Source organism: Daktulosphaira vitifoliae, unplaced genomic scaffold, assembly GCF_025091365.1.
Source record: "Daktulosphaira vitifoliae isolate Bord-2020 unplaced genomic scaffold, ASM2509136v1 Scaffold_3, whole genome shotgun sequence".
Classification (NCBI taxonomy): domain Eukaryota; kingdom Metazoa; phylum Arthropoda; class Insecta; order Hemiptera; family Phylloxeridae; genus Daktulosphaira; species Daktulosphaira vitifoliae.
In genome coordinates this window covers 15,994,394-16,014,159 of record NW_026099574.1, presented here as the reverse complement: position 1 = coordinate 16,014,159, position 19,766 = coordinate 15,994,394, and the positions used below count along the sequence as shown (strand labels likewise).

Below are 19,766 nucleotides of genomic sequence, written 5' to 3'. Positions count from 1 at the left end.
ATAATACTTGTGCATTTATCTAAAAAATACATTTACCTTTACCTTCTCGTTTAAAATTACCTCACTTCACCTTACTGGAAGTAACATCTTCTTGTAGTTTAATCATTAAGATAATAGTTCCATTAATAATAAAATATGTTTTTGTACTGAAAAATGAATGTAATTACTAATACCAGTAAGATCATAGCGGTAATATATACTGACATTCATCACTCCAAATAATATAATTTGAATTCATAAATTAAAAATCTATGGATATTAGCAACAAGTATAATATACATAAAAATAGGTAAAATAAGTCAGAAAACGTTTTTAAAGATCTAAGTAAAGTTTTATTTTTTGTTGTTACTTAAAATAATTAAAACGTTTCAGCGTTTCGAATTTTACAAAAAAAAAGAATAGAATTATATACACTCAAATTGGACAATATTCAAATCATTTTCATTTACAGCTTCATTACAAAAATAAGTATTAAACTGACAGCATTGATATAATATTAAGACTACATTTTTTTTTTTAATAGTCTACTGAATAATTATTTTTCTTATTTTTACACTTGATAATACGATGAAATTCACTAGAATGCTAATCATAAAAGGACGCAAAAACACCCACTTAGACAAACATTGGCATTATGCCTATTATTTTTGAAGTATTACTCTATGATTCAACAACCTTGTCTAAAATGCATTAAACATTTCTAAAAATTTATCAAAGAAATCTAAGTTTTCGCCGAGTAATAGTTGAAAATTAATATGAATTATTTTGAATATTTGTAATTATATACACTTTAACTCTTATGAATTATTTGAAATCTTTCATAGTTCTAAAAAAATTGTTTTACTAAACCAACATTTTAAGTAAAAAACCATTTAAACAAGACCACTAATTTTATTATTTTTGGTTTTAGACATTTCCTTTAAACACCCCTGTGTATGCAACAACCATTTATAATTGGAACTGGGTCTTTTTCAAAATATTTCATAAAATTATAATGAAATTTAATTCATCATAGAAATACATAAATTAAATAAACCGTTAAAGTCATTTTGGATTCAGCTACTTTACAAATATTCGATTTCTACCGAGGTTCGATTCTTTTTTAACTAGTAAAAGGATTATGATTCTAACTTTACAGTATCTGGAATTGTATAAATTTCTAATGCAGATATATTCAAGTAGTAACCAGGATTACACGATTTGAGTAGCCGATATAATAATCTCAAGAGGCAATTATTTAATTAGCTCTCCTGTCATGCACCTAAACTTACAATCTTTAAATTTTAACTTTTGAAGAAACATACTTAAAAATATTTTCATAACACATAATTTATAGTAACACAAATATATAACTTATTAAATTATTAAAAAAACAAATTTGTTATTTTTCTAAATTATTTTACATAACACCTTTTTATATAATAATGAAGACCTAATAATATTTATCATTGATTTTATTTTAAATTTTATACAATTTAAAAAATGTATCTTATNCCTGTCATGCACCTAAACTTACAGTCTTTAAATTTTAACTTTTGAAGAAACATACTTAAAAATATTTTCATAACACATAATTTAAAGTAACACAAATATATAACTTATTAAATTATTAAAAAAACAAATTTGATATTTTTCTAAATTATTTTACATAATACCTTATTATATAAATGATGAATACCTAATAATATTTATCATTGATTTTGTTTTAAATTTTATACAATTTAAAAAATGTATCTTATAAAAAAAAATTTTTTTGTTTATTTTCATTTTTCGTTATTTCTCAAATTTTATACATTTCCATGGCTTCTTGATATTTTTATTTTTGAATTTCTATGGTTTCTCTAATTTGATGAATTTCTATGGCTTCATGATGTTTTTATTTTTGAATTTCTATGGCTTCTCAAATTTTATGCATTTCTATGGCTTCTTGATATTTTTATTTTTAAATTTCTATGGTTTCTCTAATTTGATGCATTTCTATGGCTTCTCTAATTTTATGCATTTTTATGGTTTTTAAAAATTATATAACATAATCCTACAAATAAAAGAATTGTTTACAATTAATTGAGAGGCGATCTACAAAGATGATTTAGAATTTAGATCTTTTACTTAGAATACTAAAAAAAACCAAAAGCTTTAGCAAAAAGTATATAATATTTTATATCTAACTTAAGTAAGTTGGCGATAATTTTTTATTATCAACTAGAACAATACTTATATTTAATAATACTTAAACAGGACTTAAAAGTAATAAGTGTACTCCATTACTTAGTATGGAATTAATGCAAATTGTGTCATATCCTGAAGAGTTGGTACACTCCCTCATCCACTCAGAGGGGTGCAAATACTACTACATTCACAAATGATCTATACTATCCCGTAATTTACATATTAAATTATGCTGCCATAGACTTAATCTTCCAGATTAATGTACTATCGATTTTTCAGGTAGAAACTGTTATTTGACATTATTCTTATTAATCAATTAAAAATTATTTGTAAATAACAAATAAGTTAAACTGTGAAAATCGATTAATTCCAAGTTGTTACCCTGTACTTCCGATTGTTGTCAATGGTTTCAGTGACTCGTTTCGTTTAAACAACCAATGTTAACGGAACTACGTATCTTAAACGCATTAATAATATGAGTTTGCTGACATAACATAAGCTTATTATACAAAATGGAATAGAATAATTCTCTTAATATTTAAAATTAACAAATATTCCAATTCAGCTAAGTTAAGCATAAAAAATATTTGTGATATTTCCAGTAACCACTCACCCATTATTCTATCGGTAGTGAGATCTCCTTTAAAACAAGACTATCCCCTACAATAGAACCCATTAACTGGCACAAATTTAAAATTGAGTTAGATAAAAATATTTATCTGAAAATTCCATTCAAAACCCATGACGACGTTGAAAATGAGGCTCAAAATATTGTTTCACTATCAAAAACTCGGCAAGTAATTCATCTTCATTAAATAAGAACAATTGTAAAAACGAAGAAAAACTCCCTGTCCACATAAAAGCTCTTATCAGTGAGAAAAGAAGAGTTAGATCCATATGGCAAAATATTCGATATTCCTCGTTTAAACTACTCTACAACAAACTAGTTAATACCCTAAAACACAAACTTCTAGAATTCAAATCAGTTCAGTATCAAAATTACATTAGATCACTCAACGCTAATAATAAATCATTATGGAGAGCTACAAAACGAATGACTCAAACCAAAGAAAATACCCCACCTCCTCGAAATGATAATGGTATCTTTGCTATATCAGATGAAGACAAAGCTACGGTTTTTGCTGGACATTTATTTAATACATTTAAACCGCATGAAGACGTTAAGCTCGACTATAATCATATTAATATAATTAATAACTTTACCTCATGTACTCTACCTATTATGTATCTCCTCCTATTAAACCATTCAATCCTGAAAAATTGAAGCTACTATTTAAGAATTACCTAAAGGTAAAGCTCCTGGGTATGACCTAATCACAAATAAAGTGTTGATGAACCTATCAAAAAAAGGTATTCTCCTTTTATTATATATTTACAATAGTATAATGCGTCTTTCTTACTTTCCGTCAATTTGGAAATTAGCCGTAATAATCCTTATACCTAAACCAGGGAAACCAAAAAACATGGCAGCTTCATATAGGATTAGGCCAATATTACAAGAGTATCACATCTTACCCAACACCCCGTTTGGATTCCGCGATAGACACTCTACTATACGCCAAGTCCATAGGTTGGCCGACACAATAGCCTCAGCATTTGAAAACCGCAAATACTGTACTGGACTATTCTTCAACGTCGCCCAAGCCTTTGATAGGGTGTGGCATGATGGGCTGCTTTACAAATTAAAAAAAAATTCCCAGCGCCTCTATATTTAATAATAAAGTTTTACCTTTATGAAATACAGTTTACGGTAAGACATGGCAGTGCAAATTCTGCTTACTACAATATTCAAGCAGGTGTTCCTCAAGGAAGTGACCTGTCTCCCGACCTCTACAATATTTTTACCGCAGACATACCCCAGTCTACTAATACCCTTCTTGCTACATTTGCTGACGCTACTGCTATACTGTCTACTCATAGTAATATTACTGAAACTCTCCATCATCTACAAACACACGACAACTACATCGAATCTTGGTTCAGGAACTGGAAAATTAAAATAAATTAAGTCAAGCCATGTAACATTCGCTCTTAGATCTAAAAAATGCCCAGATATAAAATTAAACAATACAGTAATTAATACCCTTAATGAAACTAAGTACCTAGTCATAATTTTGTAATTAGTTTTTAATATTTTGAAATAATTAATACCTCTCGAAATAAAATTACTTATTTATCAGTCAATAATCAGACCAGTCTGGTCTTGTGGTATACAGATATAGGGACCAGCTAAACCATCCAACATTCGACCAATACAATCCTTTCAAAATATAACATTACGAGTGTTAACTGGTGCGCCGTGGTATGTAGCAAATAATAACCTACACAAAGATTTAAACATCAAAACTGTCAAAGAACTTGCTATTTTACACTATACTACACCCAAAGAAAAACCTCAATCAATTTTGATAGAGAAATTTTATCAAGGGTTTATGATAATGTTTTATTAATACGAACAAAATAACTATTCTTATAAATAATTATTGTTCAAGACAAGAAAAAAAATTACCATATTGATAAATATATCATAGATTCAATAGTAATGATATATTTATCAAATTGAACAATGAATTTATTATATAGATCGCGGTTTTTCTCTGGGTGTACATTAAATAGCAAGATTTTAAAATAATGTTTTATCGTACCATAAATAATATTCTATTAAAAAACAATAAAACTAATGGTATAACATGCAAATATCACTAAAGCGAATGAATGGACAACAAAATGAATACAGCAATGCAATTATTGGTGAATAATTATTTCCTTGAAAGTTGTAGAAAACGCCTAGTTTTGTTAGCTAAAAGATACTGATAATGTTTTATTCGTTGTAAATAATTTTGGCGAAAACGTTATAAATAACAAAAACGTATCTAAATGCATTAAATCATTAAAAGAAGGCTATGATCTCACGATTTCTTTTCTTGGAACCGACAATGTCATTTTCTCCGGCCCATAAACAAATCCTTTGTCGCGGAAATTGCGTTTTGGCAAAATTTCGTTCATTGTGGATGTCCTGCGTCAAACATCACAAAGACGGCGGAATGGAGACGTTCACAAGATGTTCGCGCACACTTCCATAACAAAAACAATAACCCGTTGACAAAGACACGGCGAAAAATCATCGATTTCATTCTTTGGCCGTTGTCCCTGCAGATACGCAGTATCTAAAAATACTAAAGAGCTAAACATAGCCCGTTGTCGAGGTGAACCGCACGCGACTAACACGAGCCGCCGTTCAGCTGCTGTCGTACAGTCGTACACGTTATATAAAAACTAAACGCATTGGTACAGAGCAGAGTCCGGCAATCGCCGTCCGCGTTCACAGTTGTTCTCCTCGACCGTTCTGTCACGTCCGTCGTTTACAATTGTTTTGCCTGTTGCGTATTAATTGTTCTCTTTGTTTGTACGAGTGTGAAACACGCCGTTAAGACAAATAACAGTAATTTCTGACAGTCAATTAGATTGTACTTGCATTGTCGTTATAATGAGGCCCCCAATCGAGGAGGAAATCGAGGCAGCCGAAGTGGAAGTCGCTGATAACCACTATGCAGCTATGTCCCTGGTAACCACTAGAATAGCAGGAAACGCGGTCTGTAGAGTAGTGAACAGATGCAATGAAGCACAGGAGAGCTGCAATTTGGGTAAGCTTTCAATAGCGCAAAGATAACTACTTAGTTTGATAACATAGTACCGTAGTGATAATTGATGATTATCAAAGTCTACTACTTTTCAACTATAAAACGATGTTATATTTAATTAAATAACTCTTAAAAGAAGTATCACGTTTTAAATATTAAAACTAGACACAAAAATATTTTATTAGTCACACTAATTATTTGTATATCACCTAAATGACACATGTGTATACAAAATTGCTTACTATTTAATAAATCATACAAATTAAGAAAACCGTTCATTTGATTCGGCCAAACGTTGACAAGTATGAATAACGTTGTAAAGGGCATGAAATGACAAAAGAGCATTGACTGACATTCACTATGGAATAAATTCGTCGTGCTTTTCGCCAATTTTGTGCTTTCGCCAAATAACACCTGCGCGGATACATTACTTTTTATCTGATGAAATGAAAATATAATTGAACAACGTCTTCGGTTCTGTTGAAACGCCGTTATCATTTGATCGCATTATGTGTTATACATAATGTACATTTTCCTGCTTTCACCTCGTCCAATTATAAACAGTGGTTTACGATTATTCACAAAATCTCGGTCATAATAACAACGTTTTTAAATTGTTAACCTAAACATTATGAGCTCGTCGATGATAAGATATTAATTTTTTTGTTTATTATTCAAAAGCGCAAAAATGTTCTGATAACACTTACGATTATGTCCAGACTACATTAATGTAGGTGATTTTTTTTTGACGTTAAATATCTCTTAGAACAACTGTTTTGCTATTATGTTAGAGAGTTTCCTTTTTTTTTTACATAAAAATCAACACTGTCGAGACGCAACGCTTCCGCAAATACTACAATGAGAATGTTTCCTCATTTTTGGAAAACATCCAAAAAAAAATTATTATCCACATTCAATTTTTAATTACTCGCTAAAAAAATGGTTTATCATTAAAAACCTATACGATTTTATTAAGTCATTTTATGACCTTGAATTTTTTCTTTGTCATAACTGTCATATTATATCCTTAAATATAGTTAAAATAGTTTTTTTATACAATTTATGAAAAAATATGTACAGTTAAGTTTTGTTATTATTCAAATATCTCTAATAATTTTAAGGAGACAAAAATTTTATTTATTTTATTATAAAATTTACGTGATTTAATAAACATTTCTATTTGAAGATTATAGGGAAAAGACGACAGTAGTTCATATATTTTTCGATTTTAATTTTGTAATTTGATTTGTTAGCTAATTACCCTAACAATAGTATCAAGTAACGAAATCCATTTGGTGTTAAATGTTTTGCTTATATTAGTGCGTTTCTTTGTTTTTATTATTATTAATTATAGTTTAGAAATTAATAGACTGTTTAAAAAAATTATAGCATTGAACTACCTTTTTTATCCTGTACTTATCATTAGATTTACTTTAAAATGACTTATAAATTATAAGTCATTTATACATTTTTTTTCTTTTTAAATGCTATGTGTTATGACATGGTCATTACACTTAAAACAGTCAATGTATGAAATGTCAACCATTATATTAATTACATTTTTTAGGGACATTCCATTTCATTTATTTAATTGAGTTTTTTTCATTTCCATATTTTACCAACATAGCAAAATAAATTATAAAGTACATGATGAGTCTATGCTTGTTTTTTTTTTGTGATTTGAATGACGATTGTAAACCTTATATGGTTTATAGACATTGAAATGGACATTTGCACGATAGTCTTATGTACTCGACGGTGTAATAATATCTAATACTTCTAACTACATCGTCGACCTTGTGCAAACTACATTGGGACTTCCTGCATGTAGAAATGCTTATCCCTCCTTCTCCTATACAGTGTAACAGGCCTAAAAAAGAAAGAAATGGTAATCCTTTCGTAAAAAATATCCATTGTCATGAGTACTAAGAAGGACACAATTATGTCAAACCCATCTGTTGTTTTGACCACTTGGTGATGCGTAATAGTAATTATTATTACGCATTATATCATTATTAACTACTTATAATTAGCTAATCAAAACAGTAAATATAATACATATATTGCTTAAGTTGAATAGTAAATGTGTAAATCATTATTTATTTAAAATCCTGAACAACTATTGCTTTCAGTTGATTTAAATAGCTATTTTATCTGTTTACAATCAGGAGCAGAATAAATACATTTGAGGTACAGTTAATATTATTAATAGCTGACATTTCAGGAGATCACTTTTAATAAAGTTTATAACAATTTTTTCTCAAACTTTTAAAAAATCAATTTCTGTCGTAATTTTTGTTTTCAAAAATTATTAAACATGACAATTATTAAAAAATCGCAACAAAAATAAATATATTAAAAAAATATATTTAGTCTTAACCAACAATAATCCTCAAATAAAACATAATCTAAGAAATTGAAAATTTGATTGAATTAAGATAACTGCGTACTCGATTCTTTTATGACTGAAATTTCAAAAAAATGTTTAATAGTTTATTATTATCAAATATTAATTTTTTTAGACTTGTCAGAGTGCCAACTGATGCAGATTCCCGACGCAATTTACTTACTCATGCAAAATACTCATTTGACTATATGCGATTTATCCAACAATGTCATTTCAAAGCTCCCTCCAAAGTTTCCTGAACGGTTTACAGGAATTACAGGTAAATAACAAAAAATAATTTTTCTTATCTTGCACATATTTAACACCCCGACTGTGTGAAAGATAAAAATAATATTCACGAATGAAAAATTAAGTATTATGGTAATTGGTAGTTCAATTAGCCATATCTCCCCACGAGAACGCCAATTAATACACACAAGTAAATTTTTATGGAAATTTTATGTATTTTATTAAAGTACTATGACTAAGGGTCGGAATAATAATCTTTCATAATAACCAAAATATAATGCTAATATTCTCTCAAAAAGTTGAAATTATTCATATTATATTCTTTAAAAACATCAGTAAAATATGTTGAAAATATTCTTTTATTAAAACATATTTTGTTAAATTAAAAATTTTATTAAACTAGAGATAGTTCAACGAAATTCCGATTTCTAACTATGACTAATATACTTAGATGGATTAGTTAAATATTACAGTGTCTTATGGCTTAGACTTCACCTATACTAGCTTAAAGGCCTACACTAATTTTTAAAGTTATTTTTCATTTACTTTTATAAGTTATCAAACATTAGAAATTTTTAAAAGTAGTCAACTACTAATTTTTTTTATTACTTATGGACTAGTAATTAATTTTGAAATTTATGAAATTGTTATAAAATGTATTACGTTTTCAAACATTTTTACACAATTTAAAATTACATTACTTAAAATAGAATTTTTTAAAGAAAATAATTAGTGTCAATGTATAATTATGTCTCATATGATATATTCAATTAACGAATTTTTAATTTTATTATAGAATTGAATTTATCTCATAATCAAATTTGTAAGCTACCTGATCAACTATCTGAAATGAAAAGTCTTCAAAAATTAGACATATCATATAATTCTTTCGTAGAATTACCAGAAACCATAAATCGACTAAGTGATCTATGTACCCTTATAGCTAGTCATAATTTCATTATTAGTAAGTAAAAATAATATTTAAAAAATTTGATTTTAGTGTTGTGTAAACTCTTACAAAAGTATTCCCCTAATGTAATTAAGCAAAATTAACGTTTTGTAAATAAAAAAATCTTGGGCACATACTAAATTTACAACGGTAATATTTTCTAGACCGCATATTTTTCTAGCCTACAGTGATATACACTATTTAATAACTGTAATGGTGGTAAGTAACTTGAAAACAAATTACTACAATTTTGAATAATTTTTTTTACTTAAAAATAAAAATAATATTTTTAAAACTTGTCGAATGTAAACAATAGTTTACACAATTTAAATTTAACTATGTTTAAAAATATAATATATATAACAATCATCATTACAGATGTAGACTTTAAATCCTTCGAGGTATGTTTAAAACAGTTGAAAGAAGCGGATTTCACAGAAAACCCATTAAATCAACCAACTCTTAACATGCTCGAAGAAAAATTACCATTTAGGGTACTATACACTGCACCAAATGATGAAGACTGGAGGGATTTAGATAATTAAAAAATAGAAAAATAAAGCATTTGACAATACAGAAATATATTTTTAATTAGCTAATAAAATGTTTTTATATTGTTTTCTTTTTATTATTGTTTATTTTTTTAGATTTTCAGCGAGAAATTCGCTTCAAGATAACAATAATTATAATTATAATTACATAAAATAAAATTTGGGTCCCTACCCACATATCACTGCATACTTGCCATCGATTTTTATACACGTACATAAATTATAATATACATAATGAATAGTTTTTTTTTAATGTATTTACACTTAATGAAGTAAAAATGCTTTGTTGTACATTTAAGCATAACAAATTAATTAATTACATACAAAAAATTCTAAAAAGTTTTTTTTGGTAATAATGATAATAAAATGTAGATTTAAATTATTATTAATATGACTAAAGATATATAAGGTTTACACATTTTGTTGTACAAAAGAAAAACCAAAGAGAGACTTATTTTTTACAAAATTAAACGGGACAAAATTTATTATTAATAAGTTATCGCGATGTAAAAAAAAATACATATAATATTTGTATTATATATTTTGTTATTACTATTGATTTTGTTTAACTAACGAATTATAAAAAAACTGTTTCCTTCTATTAACTAGTTACATGGTATATTATCTACTTTTTTAAATATTATTATTAAGTTTGAAAAAACGTTGGTTGTTTTGTCTTCTATCAACAAATTATTCTATTCATAACACTTCCTTTTTACCCTCTCATTTGCCTACTTAACTTTATACCCTGACCGATAATATTCATGTGCAGCGTTTAGGTCAAACTACTAAGTAGAACGCAAACATTAAAATTTCTTATTCCATTATAAGTATTTTTAATTTAATATTTTATTAACATATAATGTGTATAACAAAACATATGATGGAAACTCTAGAACAACCGATGAAAAAAGTTACCTTAACCCTACTAATAATGCAATAATAACATGAATGACGATGTACGAGTGTTTATTGATCGCAAGTCGTAGTAAAAATCTGTTTCACGTGGATATTCGGTGAACAGATAAAACAAAACAATTTGCTAAATAGAATATTAACGAATGACTAGAAACTATTTCATTTAGAATATTATAATAATAAATATAAACATAATTTGCAATAGTAAAAATTATAAGTCAGCAATATTCGGTCATTGTCCAAACAAAGTCAATAATTAATCATTTATACACAACACTACAGTAAAACCCTTACATCGCATACGATGACAACATTAAGTTGAAATGGAACAAATATTTGTCGTCATAAAATTAATTAATATAACATTATACTGCTAAGTTGTTGTTTTTTACGCTGCAATGGATATGTAAGAAAATCTGCTGTAGTGTCAATATAAATATTTATCCAAAATTAATATTAAAAACGACCGAAAAAAGCCACAGCCTTATCTTTGCGTTGTCATCGTGCGGTGATCGACACCGCAATGACGTACACCATAACAAAATATTTTACTTACTATCACTAATATCATTATTATTATTATTATTATTATTATCATTATAAACATGAATAGAAAAAACAAAATGTAATTATATAATCCTAATCGTATGCGAACAATTACAATAAAAATAAAAGAGAAACAATATTAAATTGAATTAGCTATATCACTATATTATGTATAATATAATATTATTACAATATAATATGAAAATTCAGTTATTACAAGTGACAAATAATGTGTCTATATTGCATTATAATAAATAATATGGTTTTTATCACATAAATACGTGTATGACCAAAGTAAACATATTTTATAATATAATTATTAGATAAATGATATCATTCGCGCGCGTGAGTTTTATGCCGATGATCGCGCCCGCCAGCACGTGGAGAAATTTACATATAAACTGTTGATAAGCTCAACAAAAAGCGTACGCGCAAACGTACGTTTGATAGTTTTTTAGGTAGTTTTACAAACGGGCAAACGAAATGTGCACGATGACATTGCTTGTTATTAAGTGTTCTGGTAATAATATCGTACAGCACCACCTCCGGAGATTGATTGGCATCGAGGAGAAGATCACTCGTCGTTTTCATCAAGAGCAATTCTTTATTTATTCAGTTCTTTACACGCGACATAGACCAAGTAAAAAAACAGTCGTCTACTATTGGCTCAGTGTCTGTTTATCTACGTGGCTCAGACACGGCACCATGGTCAGACTGGATAGGCTTTGGATATCGTCCACAACCGGAGGAAATCCCGAAGTCGTTTTCGATAAACACCTGAAAACAATAAAACGATTTTAATTGAAGTTCGATTTATATCTATATTAATTGTTATAGTTTATTAATGAGGCACTTGAATAAATTTTATTTGATACAATTCCCATTAATGATGCGAATTGCATCATTAATGATCATCTCTTGAAAACTTGGAATTTTCACGAAGATAGTCATACGCTATTAACACGACGATTGTTTTATAAAATTTCTATAATTCATAAATGTCAAACTAACGAGGAACAAATGTTAAAGAACGACTTCACATCCCTTACAATAAATCCATGTACTTCTATTATATTTTAGGAAATATAAATAATAAAACTATAAATTTTACCTGGAATTCGTGCTGTTACATCGTAATACCGAATCTATTTCGGAGGAAGAACCTGACAAAGACGTCAGACCAGTTGCCGAACTGGACCGATGGGGATGAGATAACTTGCTGCCGCACTCGGGAGCCGATGGCCATATCGTCCTATTAGGAGGTCCTCTAATGCATTTTTGGTAGATCTCCCGTTCCTAAAAAAAAAAGTCAGATATATCCTAATGAATCATGATCGAATGTCCTTATACGTGGACGGGTCAACGATCGAGTGGACATATACCTGTTCGGAGTTTCGGAGATGTATCTTGGCCATACTTCCGTATGGGTACTCTTCTCCATCCGGTAAATGGATCTGAGGTGGTAAGTCCAACTCCAAGTCGGTCCGGACAGAGTGCAACCGGACTTGCCGGTTGTGTTCACGGGTCAATCCGTTGTTGCTTCGCATTGTCAACATCTACAAATATTGAAAAAAATTTAGTAATTAAACTTGCCGCACGCGACATTAAAAATGAAGATAATAAGTATTTATCAATGACCCGACATCGACAGAAGCCTTGTAACGCACTGCTACGACAGCCTAGATTGAACATACCACACTCGACAACATATGTCGACCGGAGTAAAAACCGTTATGACTCAAAGGTCTCCCCCAGAAAAAAACGCCCTTTCTCCCTAATTTTTGGGTGGGAAAACTCGGTGGCTGTTCCCAGATAGGACGCGTTCCAGGCGCCGTCGTACACGTCGTAATAGGGTGCGTACAATGGAAGGGATACTCTCTCTTTACATTGCCGACTGATTCAGTAAAGAAATCTCCCTCTTCACGTATCTGACACCAAAAGCGTTTTGTGTTCGTGACGTCTTCAACAACAACAACAACAACATAATTCATACACAACACTAATCTCGTTCGTTTACCGGATTAATACAATTTGCCGAGATATTCTTATAACTAAAACAGTCCGTAATTGTTTAAACGCGAACACTCTACAATACTAAAGTTTAAGTTTAAAACATGTTGCTCAGAGAGAACTTAAATTAGTGTTAAAACATTTCGGGTTTAGATAAAATGTTAACATAGAAATATATTCAACAGCATTAAACATTAACGAATTGTATAAATTAATAAGATCAATTATACCAGATATAAGTAACAGTAAAAACTGCGAATAGATTAATGGACTGGGTATAGCCATTACAAAAAATTGTCAAAGGAGAATCTATGAGTGATGTGGACAATTAAGCGTGCATTAAAAAAACTTGTGTATATGTGTTGTGTCATAATAATAGCTGCAAAACGAACATGACCGTAGATACTTAACCAGAATGCAAATATAGTGTTCGTTGTAAAGATTCAAAGTCATTAGCGCAGAAAAGGTGTGCGCTTAAATGACGTTTTACACAAAAGTTGGTATGGAATTTATTATGTTAGCGTAGATGAAATTCAAATTTATAGGGGCACGACGGAGTTTGAATAACAAAATAAATTCGCCAAAATTAAACAACACTGCGGGTCGACGATCCTTTGAAGGCTTAAGCACAGCTTTTGATAATGCCACTAATGGAAAATTAAAATTTTTCTCCAAGATGTTCTAATAACTATAAAGTATACCCGAGAACTACATTACACAGCTGGCTGGTACGATCTATACACACGAAAAACTTGCTCGGACAAATCGAATAGGGCAAGGGAATTGTAAAGTTCATATATTATTATACGTGACATTTTCCACGAGGCGATTTTTTAACAATCCTGATATTGAACAATGTACCTACCAAAAATTAGCAAGGAAACCATCGAAAAGTGCAAAGACATTATACTTTTGTTTATTACACGATACCGATGGACATTACAACTGAAAAATTACAATGACAAATTATACTGTACAATTTATACTCGAGGAAATTTTTCCGTCGGCTGATTACTGAACATTTCCATGAAAATAATTGCACTAATAATAAGGTAAAAAACATAGTATTTTTTTTTTTTTACAATTCGTCATCGTATACTCGCACATATACATGTGTGTGTTTCGTCGTTTTTCGACCATGAACATATTCAGACGAGGTCAACACCGCACAACGAATCAGACTTGACGTTATGTCACGGTTTCTGTGCACTTCTACTGTACTATTTTCGCCCTATTTTCTGCGATGGTATAATTATGCTTAGACCCTTATTATTATAAATCAGAAATAAGTCTTGTAGGGCTCAATTTTCACAAAACCATTTCCGAGACATGTTAATCGACTTCTGTCATTTGTATAAGTTCAATGGCATTGGTTAATAATAAAAGACAAATAATATAAAGTTAATATTGAGCGTCCCATGAATAGTTGGTTAAAATTTAAGCAAAGCTATGAATTCAACAAAAAGTTCGAGGATGGTTCTATAATGAAATTCAATTCAAACGGATTTTAAATGAATTTAGTGACGATTTCAAGAGTTAACCGCAGCCAAAGATGGAACTGCGACAAAAAATGTAAATTGAATTCTTCTTAAAAGAGCGCCGAAGAAGTGGAGCGTAAAATAGAATTACCTAAGACACTTATAGATTTTATTTAAAATACACTTCGGTTGAATTGCTAGCTAAATCATGTTACACGGTAACCGCACAAAAGCCATTTTCTAAGTCATTCGCTAAGACCAGCGTTGTAATGGCTTCTCGCTTAGCTGGAGCTGTCAAGTGAGATTCGGTTTAACATTTTTCAAAAAACAAAAAAAGTAATAATAATTAAGAAAATTCTGCGATGAAATGCTAAAACGAGTTGTTCGGTCGAAAAATTATTCTATTTTCTAATGGAAAAAATCCGTGAAATTCCGAGAAGGGATATTTTTCTGAAACATCCACAATACAAGTTTTTTTTTTTCTAAAAATATATTTTTAATTTGCTTCTCGTCTATTTTCGTAAGATCACGAACAAAACCTGACAGACTTTGGCGAAACTATCAAAAAAAAATCGTTCGAAAGCATCTCATTATGGAAAAAAGTATCACTTGAATGATAGCAGACGGTAAGATTTCGGATCTAACGACGAGTACAATGGGCAAATTGCGTTTTTCTTACACCCCAGACAGATTTCAGATATATATATATATATATATATACAATAATTCACCCACTGCATCTTCCGAGGACTTTCGACGTACCCTTCTCGTTACATATATCACACACCCTTCCTTTTACCCCCCCAATCTCGCCGTAAGTTTTGCACATACTAACAAAAGCCAACGGCAAGGGATAAGACGTCAGGGGTAAAACGGTGAACCTGGACGACCCGATTTAAACTTGGCACCGCTGCCGCGCTAGAGACGGACGTTTTTCCCGCTCAGGCCGCTTTGCATACAAGAGCTGCCCCCCCCCCTCACAAACAGCTACCTACCACCTATCATCATCGCGTCACCGACGGAATTACGTGTGAACACACCCTGCCAGCGACATGCATGACCCCGTCATACAATCAATACACAATTCTATTTGTAGGCCAGCCATGATATCCTACTGTCGGAAGACGGTGACAAAAAAAAGCAAACATTTCTTTATGAAACAATGTTTTTGTGTTTTGCCCCGTGTCTCTCATTACAATCCACTCGGATTAGTCTTACAGTTTTAAAACACTTACGGCTTGCGAGGAAGTTGTGCCGAAAGTCGGTGGCGTCGACGACGTGGACGCCGTCGTTGACGTCAGCTGCGGAGACGGCGGCGGCGGCGGCAGTGGCGTCGAAAGCCTCTGGTGCGGCCCGGACGACAGACAATGTACGGCAGGATTGTATTGTTGATTGTAATGATGCAGCACGCAGGTGAGCAGCCCGACAGTACCCAGTACGGCCACCGTCACCACCATAAGTACCATCACCGTTCCAACTTGATAAAAAAAAAAAAATGAAAATTAGACCTTTACACATAGTATTGATTAAAAAAATAAAATAAAAATCAGACACCGATGGATTTCCAGCAAACGCCGCGGTGAGCATTGCCTCTGCTCGCCCGCCCAATTACTCGGGGGGATGGTGAATATTTATTCTAATATTTCGACTTTGGAAGCTTATTGCTAAGGCAGTCGACGGTATTCTAACTGTTGTAGTAATGGAAGACTGAAGGACGACCGGATGGAAATGGGCGAGCACCGAATGTAATTGGATATCGAACGAGAACAACAACATACAGTACGAAAAATATTCAAAGGCACTGCAAAGTCGAACCGTTCGAGATTCGTAAAATTCTCTGGGTGTCGTACTCATCTACCCACATTGTCAACACTATAACAGGACAGTTATAATTTAACGTTCAATATGAACGTAATTTTCGACACGAGGTTTTGTTTATGACGAGTAGAAAAGTTGTTTTCGAATGGGCGGACGGGCACCGAATAAAAAATCCCGTCTATGACGATATTTTAATAATACGTCGCACTCGTGCAAAAAAAAATATGATGTTTCAATGCACAAACGGCGGGATGCATAGACCATTGGAATATATAGTAGTTTTAAACACTAATAATAATACTGTTGTGATTCGTATAATGCGGCGGCGTCCTTGTGTCGGTCATTTGCACTCGGTTCATACACGTGGAGATGTTCCATTATACGCCGCGATATTGTAATACAAGTACTACCAAGATAATGATAGAAGAAGCGGCAGATCACAACGTCTAGTCTATACTCATCGTATCGCATATGAGAGGTGTTAATCGAAAACACGGCAAACTACTTTCAAGATAAATTTGTTTTACAATACACACACGTCATGATCAGTGGGCGTTACAACTTATTAGCTAACGATGAACTCGATAAAACTTATAAACGAAATTCTATGCTGTAGGTGCAAAAATTAATTTTTTTTTTTTGTTAACGCGTAAGTTAGTTTATGAAAACACGTCGTTTTTTATTCATTGAGCTACTCGAGTAGAAATATCTAACGATTCCGTGTTATGAATGGTATTTAAAAATGAATACTAAGCGCTTCAAATGGAGAAATAATTGATTGTGTTAAGTAAAAATTACATTACAGTCTAATGGCCAGTGTTGAAGTAAATTTTTTTAGTCAAAACATAATTGGACAATCGATTATTTTTAATGTACTTCAAAAGATAGTTTTAACTCGTTATCGCAGACGGTTTATACAATCAAATTGCTAAATCTAAAAAAACAAACTGAGATGATCGGTACATCAATATTTAGTCTGACGTGAGTATAGACGACACATATGCTGATGGAGTTTGTGAAAAATTAAATAAAAATATATCGAATTTATCAGAAGCTACTTTTTTTTTTAAGTCGGAGATAAAGTACTAACTAAAGTGCTAACACGAAAAACGTACACTCGCAGATGGAAAAGTTTAGTAGAAAATGTATTATGATGGGTGTTTTTTAGGACGACAGAGTGTTTGAACAATACGGTTGCCGCATCAACTGTTTTTATCGAAGAGACTCGTAAAGGAAAAATCTAATTTGCAATTTCCATGTGCTCTCCGTCTACGTCGCACACATCATGTCGGTTGTATTGTACGCTAAAAAAGGACTATATCGCGTCAACGCACTTAGACGGCGCTGCACTTTTTCACGGGAAAATCTATACGATACGTACTCGTGTCGAATACAAAGCTAGACGTCTTTATTGGTACGCAAAAAAAAAGTAAACCCAATAAGAGACGTATTATTTTTATTCGTCCGTGTTCAATGGCCACGCGCTGTCAGCCGGAGCCGTTCGTAAAAAATCGCGTTTCCTTCGAATTCGTCATATCAAATTCATTTATTCTCGGTAAGTATTTCGTCTGGGATTCTTCCTGTTACACCGTTTTATCTGCAACATGTTAGCGGCGTTTGATACGACACAGCCGAGATCAACTCAGCAGCAGCGGCAGGGCCATATGCCAATAAATACAACAGTAAATATATCAAAACGGTCTCGAATGATTGGACCGAATGGTTTGATTTTTCTTATCTCTGCCCGACAGCAATTTACTCGTCGCATAGCTGCTAACCGTCTCTCTTGAAAAAATAGTAATAATAATAAAAAGAAAACGTTTGAAAAAATCATAATAAATATAAGAGCTAACCAAAGCAGCCGTGTTATTACCCGTCGCAGCTTTTAAAAGCCACTCTACCGAATCATTTGTGTTTTAAGTGTACACATTTACATTTTTAGAGAGCAGACCAATTGGTGGCAGTTTTATAATGACGGCGAAAAACGTTGCAACCTTTATTTAAAGTTTTTTACAATTGTCAAAAATAATAATAATAATACCTCCAGAGACATTCGGTAACCGCCCGGCGGTACAGTTGAGCGCATAGGCGAATGACTAAAAAAACTTGGTCGTTATGTGCACGGACAACGAAAATACTTAAAAACTATACTCGGGTGAAATTGTGATTTTAACTAGTAAAAAATGACCACATGTCGCACACGACGTTATTTCGGTTCGACGTCTTGGGCGTACACCACTACGTTGCAGCACATTCCACGCGGCCATATATAATGTAAAACACGGGATATTGCTCTGCACGGGCAGACAAAGGGCTTAGTATATTGGATTTAATATGGCCGAAATGCTTTTTTATTATTTAGCATAATACCCTGGGTATCCTTGTCTCTCGCGTCATTTGCCATTACAGGCGGCAAAGGCACGATGGATCCGACAAAGGGATGTGTTAAACGAAGCCGCATAGACTAACGATGGCAGCAGCGAAGTTCAGTTTGTTAATTAAATGACAAGGACGTACACTGATTTCGGGATGGCATTGTCTATTCGAGTCATTCGCCACGTTGCACGAGACCACTAGACAAAAAGTCGGCCAATACCGACGGAGGACAATCGTTTGCCAATAAAAACATGAAAATCGACGGAAAAAAAACATCGAGTCCAGACGGCGAACACAAAACATAGCAAAGGGACAAATCATATCTATTGCCAGTTGCGCGTACGGCCAGGTTCGGCCAACTAGTGTTACGCTCATCGATTGGGTGCCGGTATTTTACTCGTTAAAAAAACACACGTCGTTGTAATGTTTGGCAACGGGACCGTTAAATCATCTCTCGAACCGCCGCCGCGTCGTTTCTCTTGGAAACCGACCGTACATCGTGACCGCGTACATAATAATAATAATAATACTAGTAATGTTGTGCACACGTTATGGACGACGCACGACGTACTTCGGGCGAATATTATTGTTGTACAATGTAATCGGTTTTGATATTTTGGAAGTTTTGGCACCACCCGAAGCGTTCAGTCGTGT

General features: G+C 31.8%; 2 protein-coding genes and 1 long non-coding RNA gene across 6 annotated transcripts in view; 1 reads left to right on the top strand and 2 right to left on the bottom strand.

Moving 5' to 3' along the window:
• Positions 1-1,214: 1,214 nt before the first annotated feature.
• On the bottom strand, positions 1,215-5,328 carry LOC126901799 (uncharacterized). 2 transcript variants are annotated; one of them, XR_007703123.1, is made up of 7 exons: positions 4,836-5,328; positions 4,342-4,511; positions 3,971-4,176; positions 3,394-3,895; positions 2,269-2,626; positions 1,507-2,035; positions 1,215-1,261 (listed from the first exon to the last, which is right to left on the bottom strand). It is a non-coding gene; the product is annotated as an uncharacterized LOC126901799 (long non-coding RNA). The 2 variants fall into 2 exon arrangements; XR_007703122.1 differs by lacking the exon at positions 2,269-2,626 and having other exon boundaries at positions 3,408-4,176.
• A 160-nt stretch (positions 5,329-5,488) lies between these two features.
• On the top strand, positions 5,489-10,043 carry LOC126901797 (leucine-rich repeat-containing protein 57). Its single transcript, XM_050678562.1, has 4 exons — positions 5,489-5,834; positions 8,354-8,497; positions 9,263-9,430; positions 9,794-10,043. The coding sequence occupies exons 1-4, from the start codon at positions 5,678-5,680 to the stop codon at positions 9,958-9,960; spliced, it is 636 nt and encodes a 211-aa protein (XP_050534519.1). The 5' UTR covers positions 5,489-5,677; the 3' UTR covers positions 9,961-10,043.
• Positions 9,980-19,766, bottom strand: part of LOC126901795 (uncharacterized) — a 46,968-nt gene continuing 37,181 nt past the window's right edge. For all 3 annotated transcript variants that reach the window (XM_050678558.1, XM_050678560.1, XM_050678559.1), the window contains 4 exons: positions 16,154-16,395; positions 12,813-12,986; positions 12,542-12,726; positions 9,980-12,207 (listed from right to left, as the gene is read on the bottom strand). In XM_050678558.1, the coding sequence (XP_050534515.1) occupies positions 12,090-12,207; positions 12,542-12,726; positions 12,813-12,986; positions 16,154-16,395 (719 nt within the window). In that variant the 3' untranslated portion in view covers positions 9,980-12,089. The remainder of the gene's footprint in view (positions 12,208-12,541; positions 12,727-12,812; positions 12,987-16,153; positions 16,396-19,766) is intronic.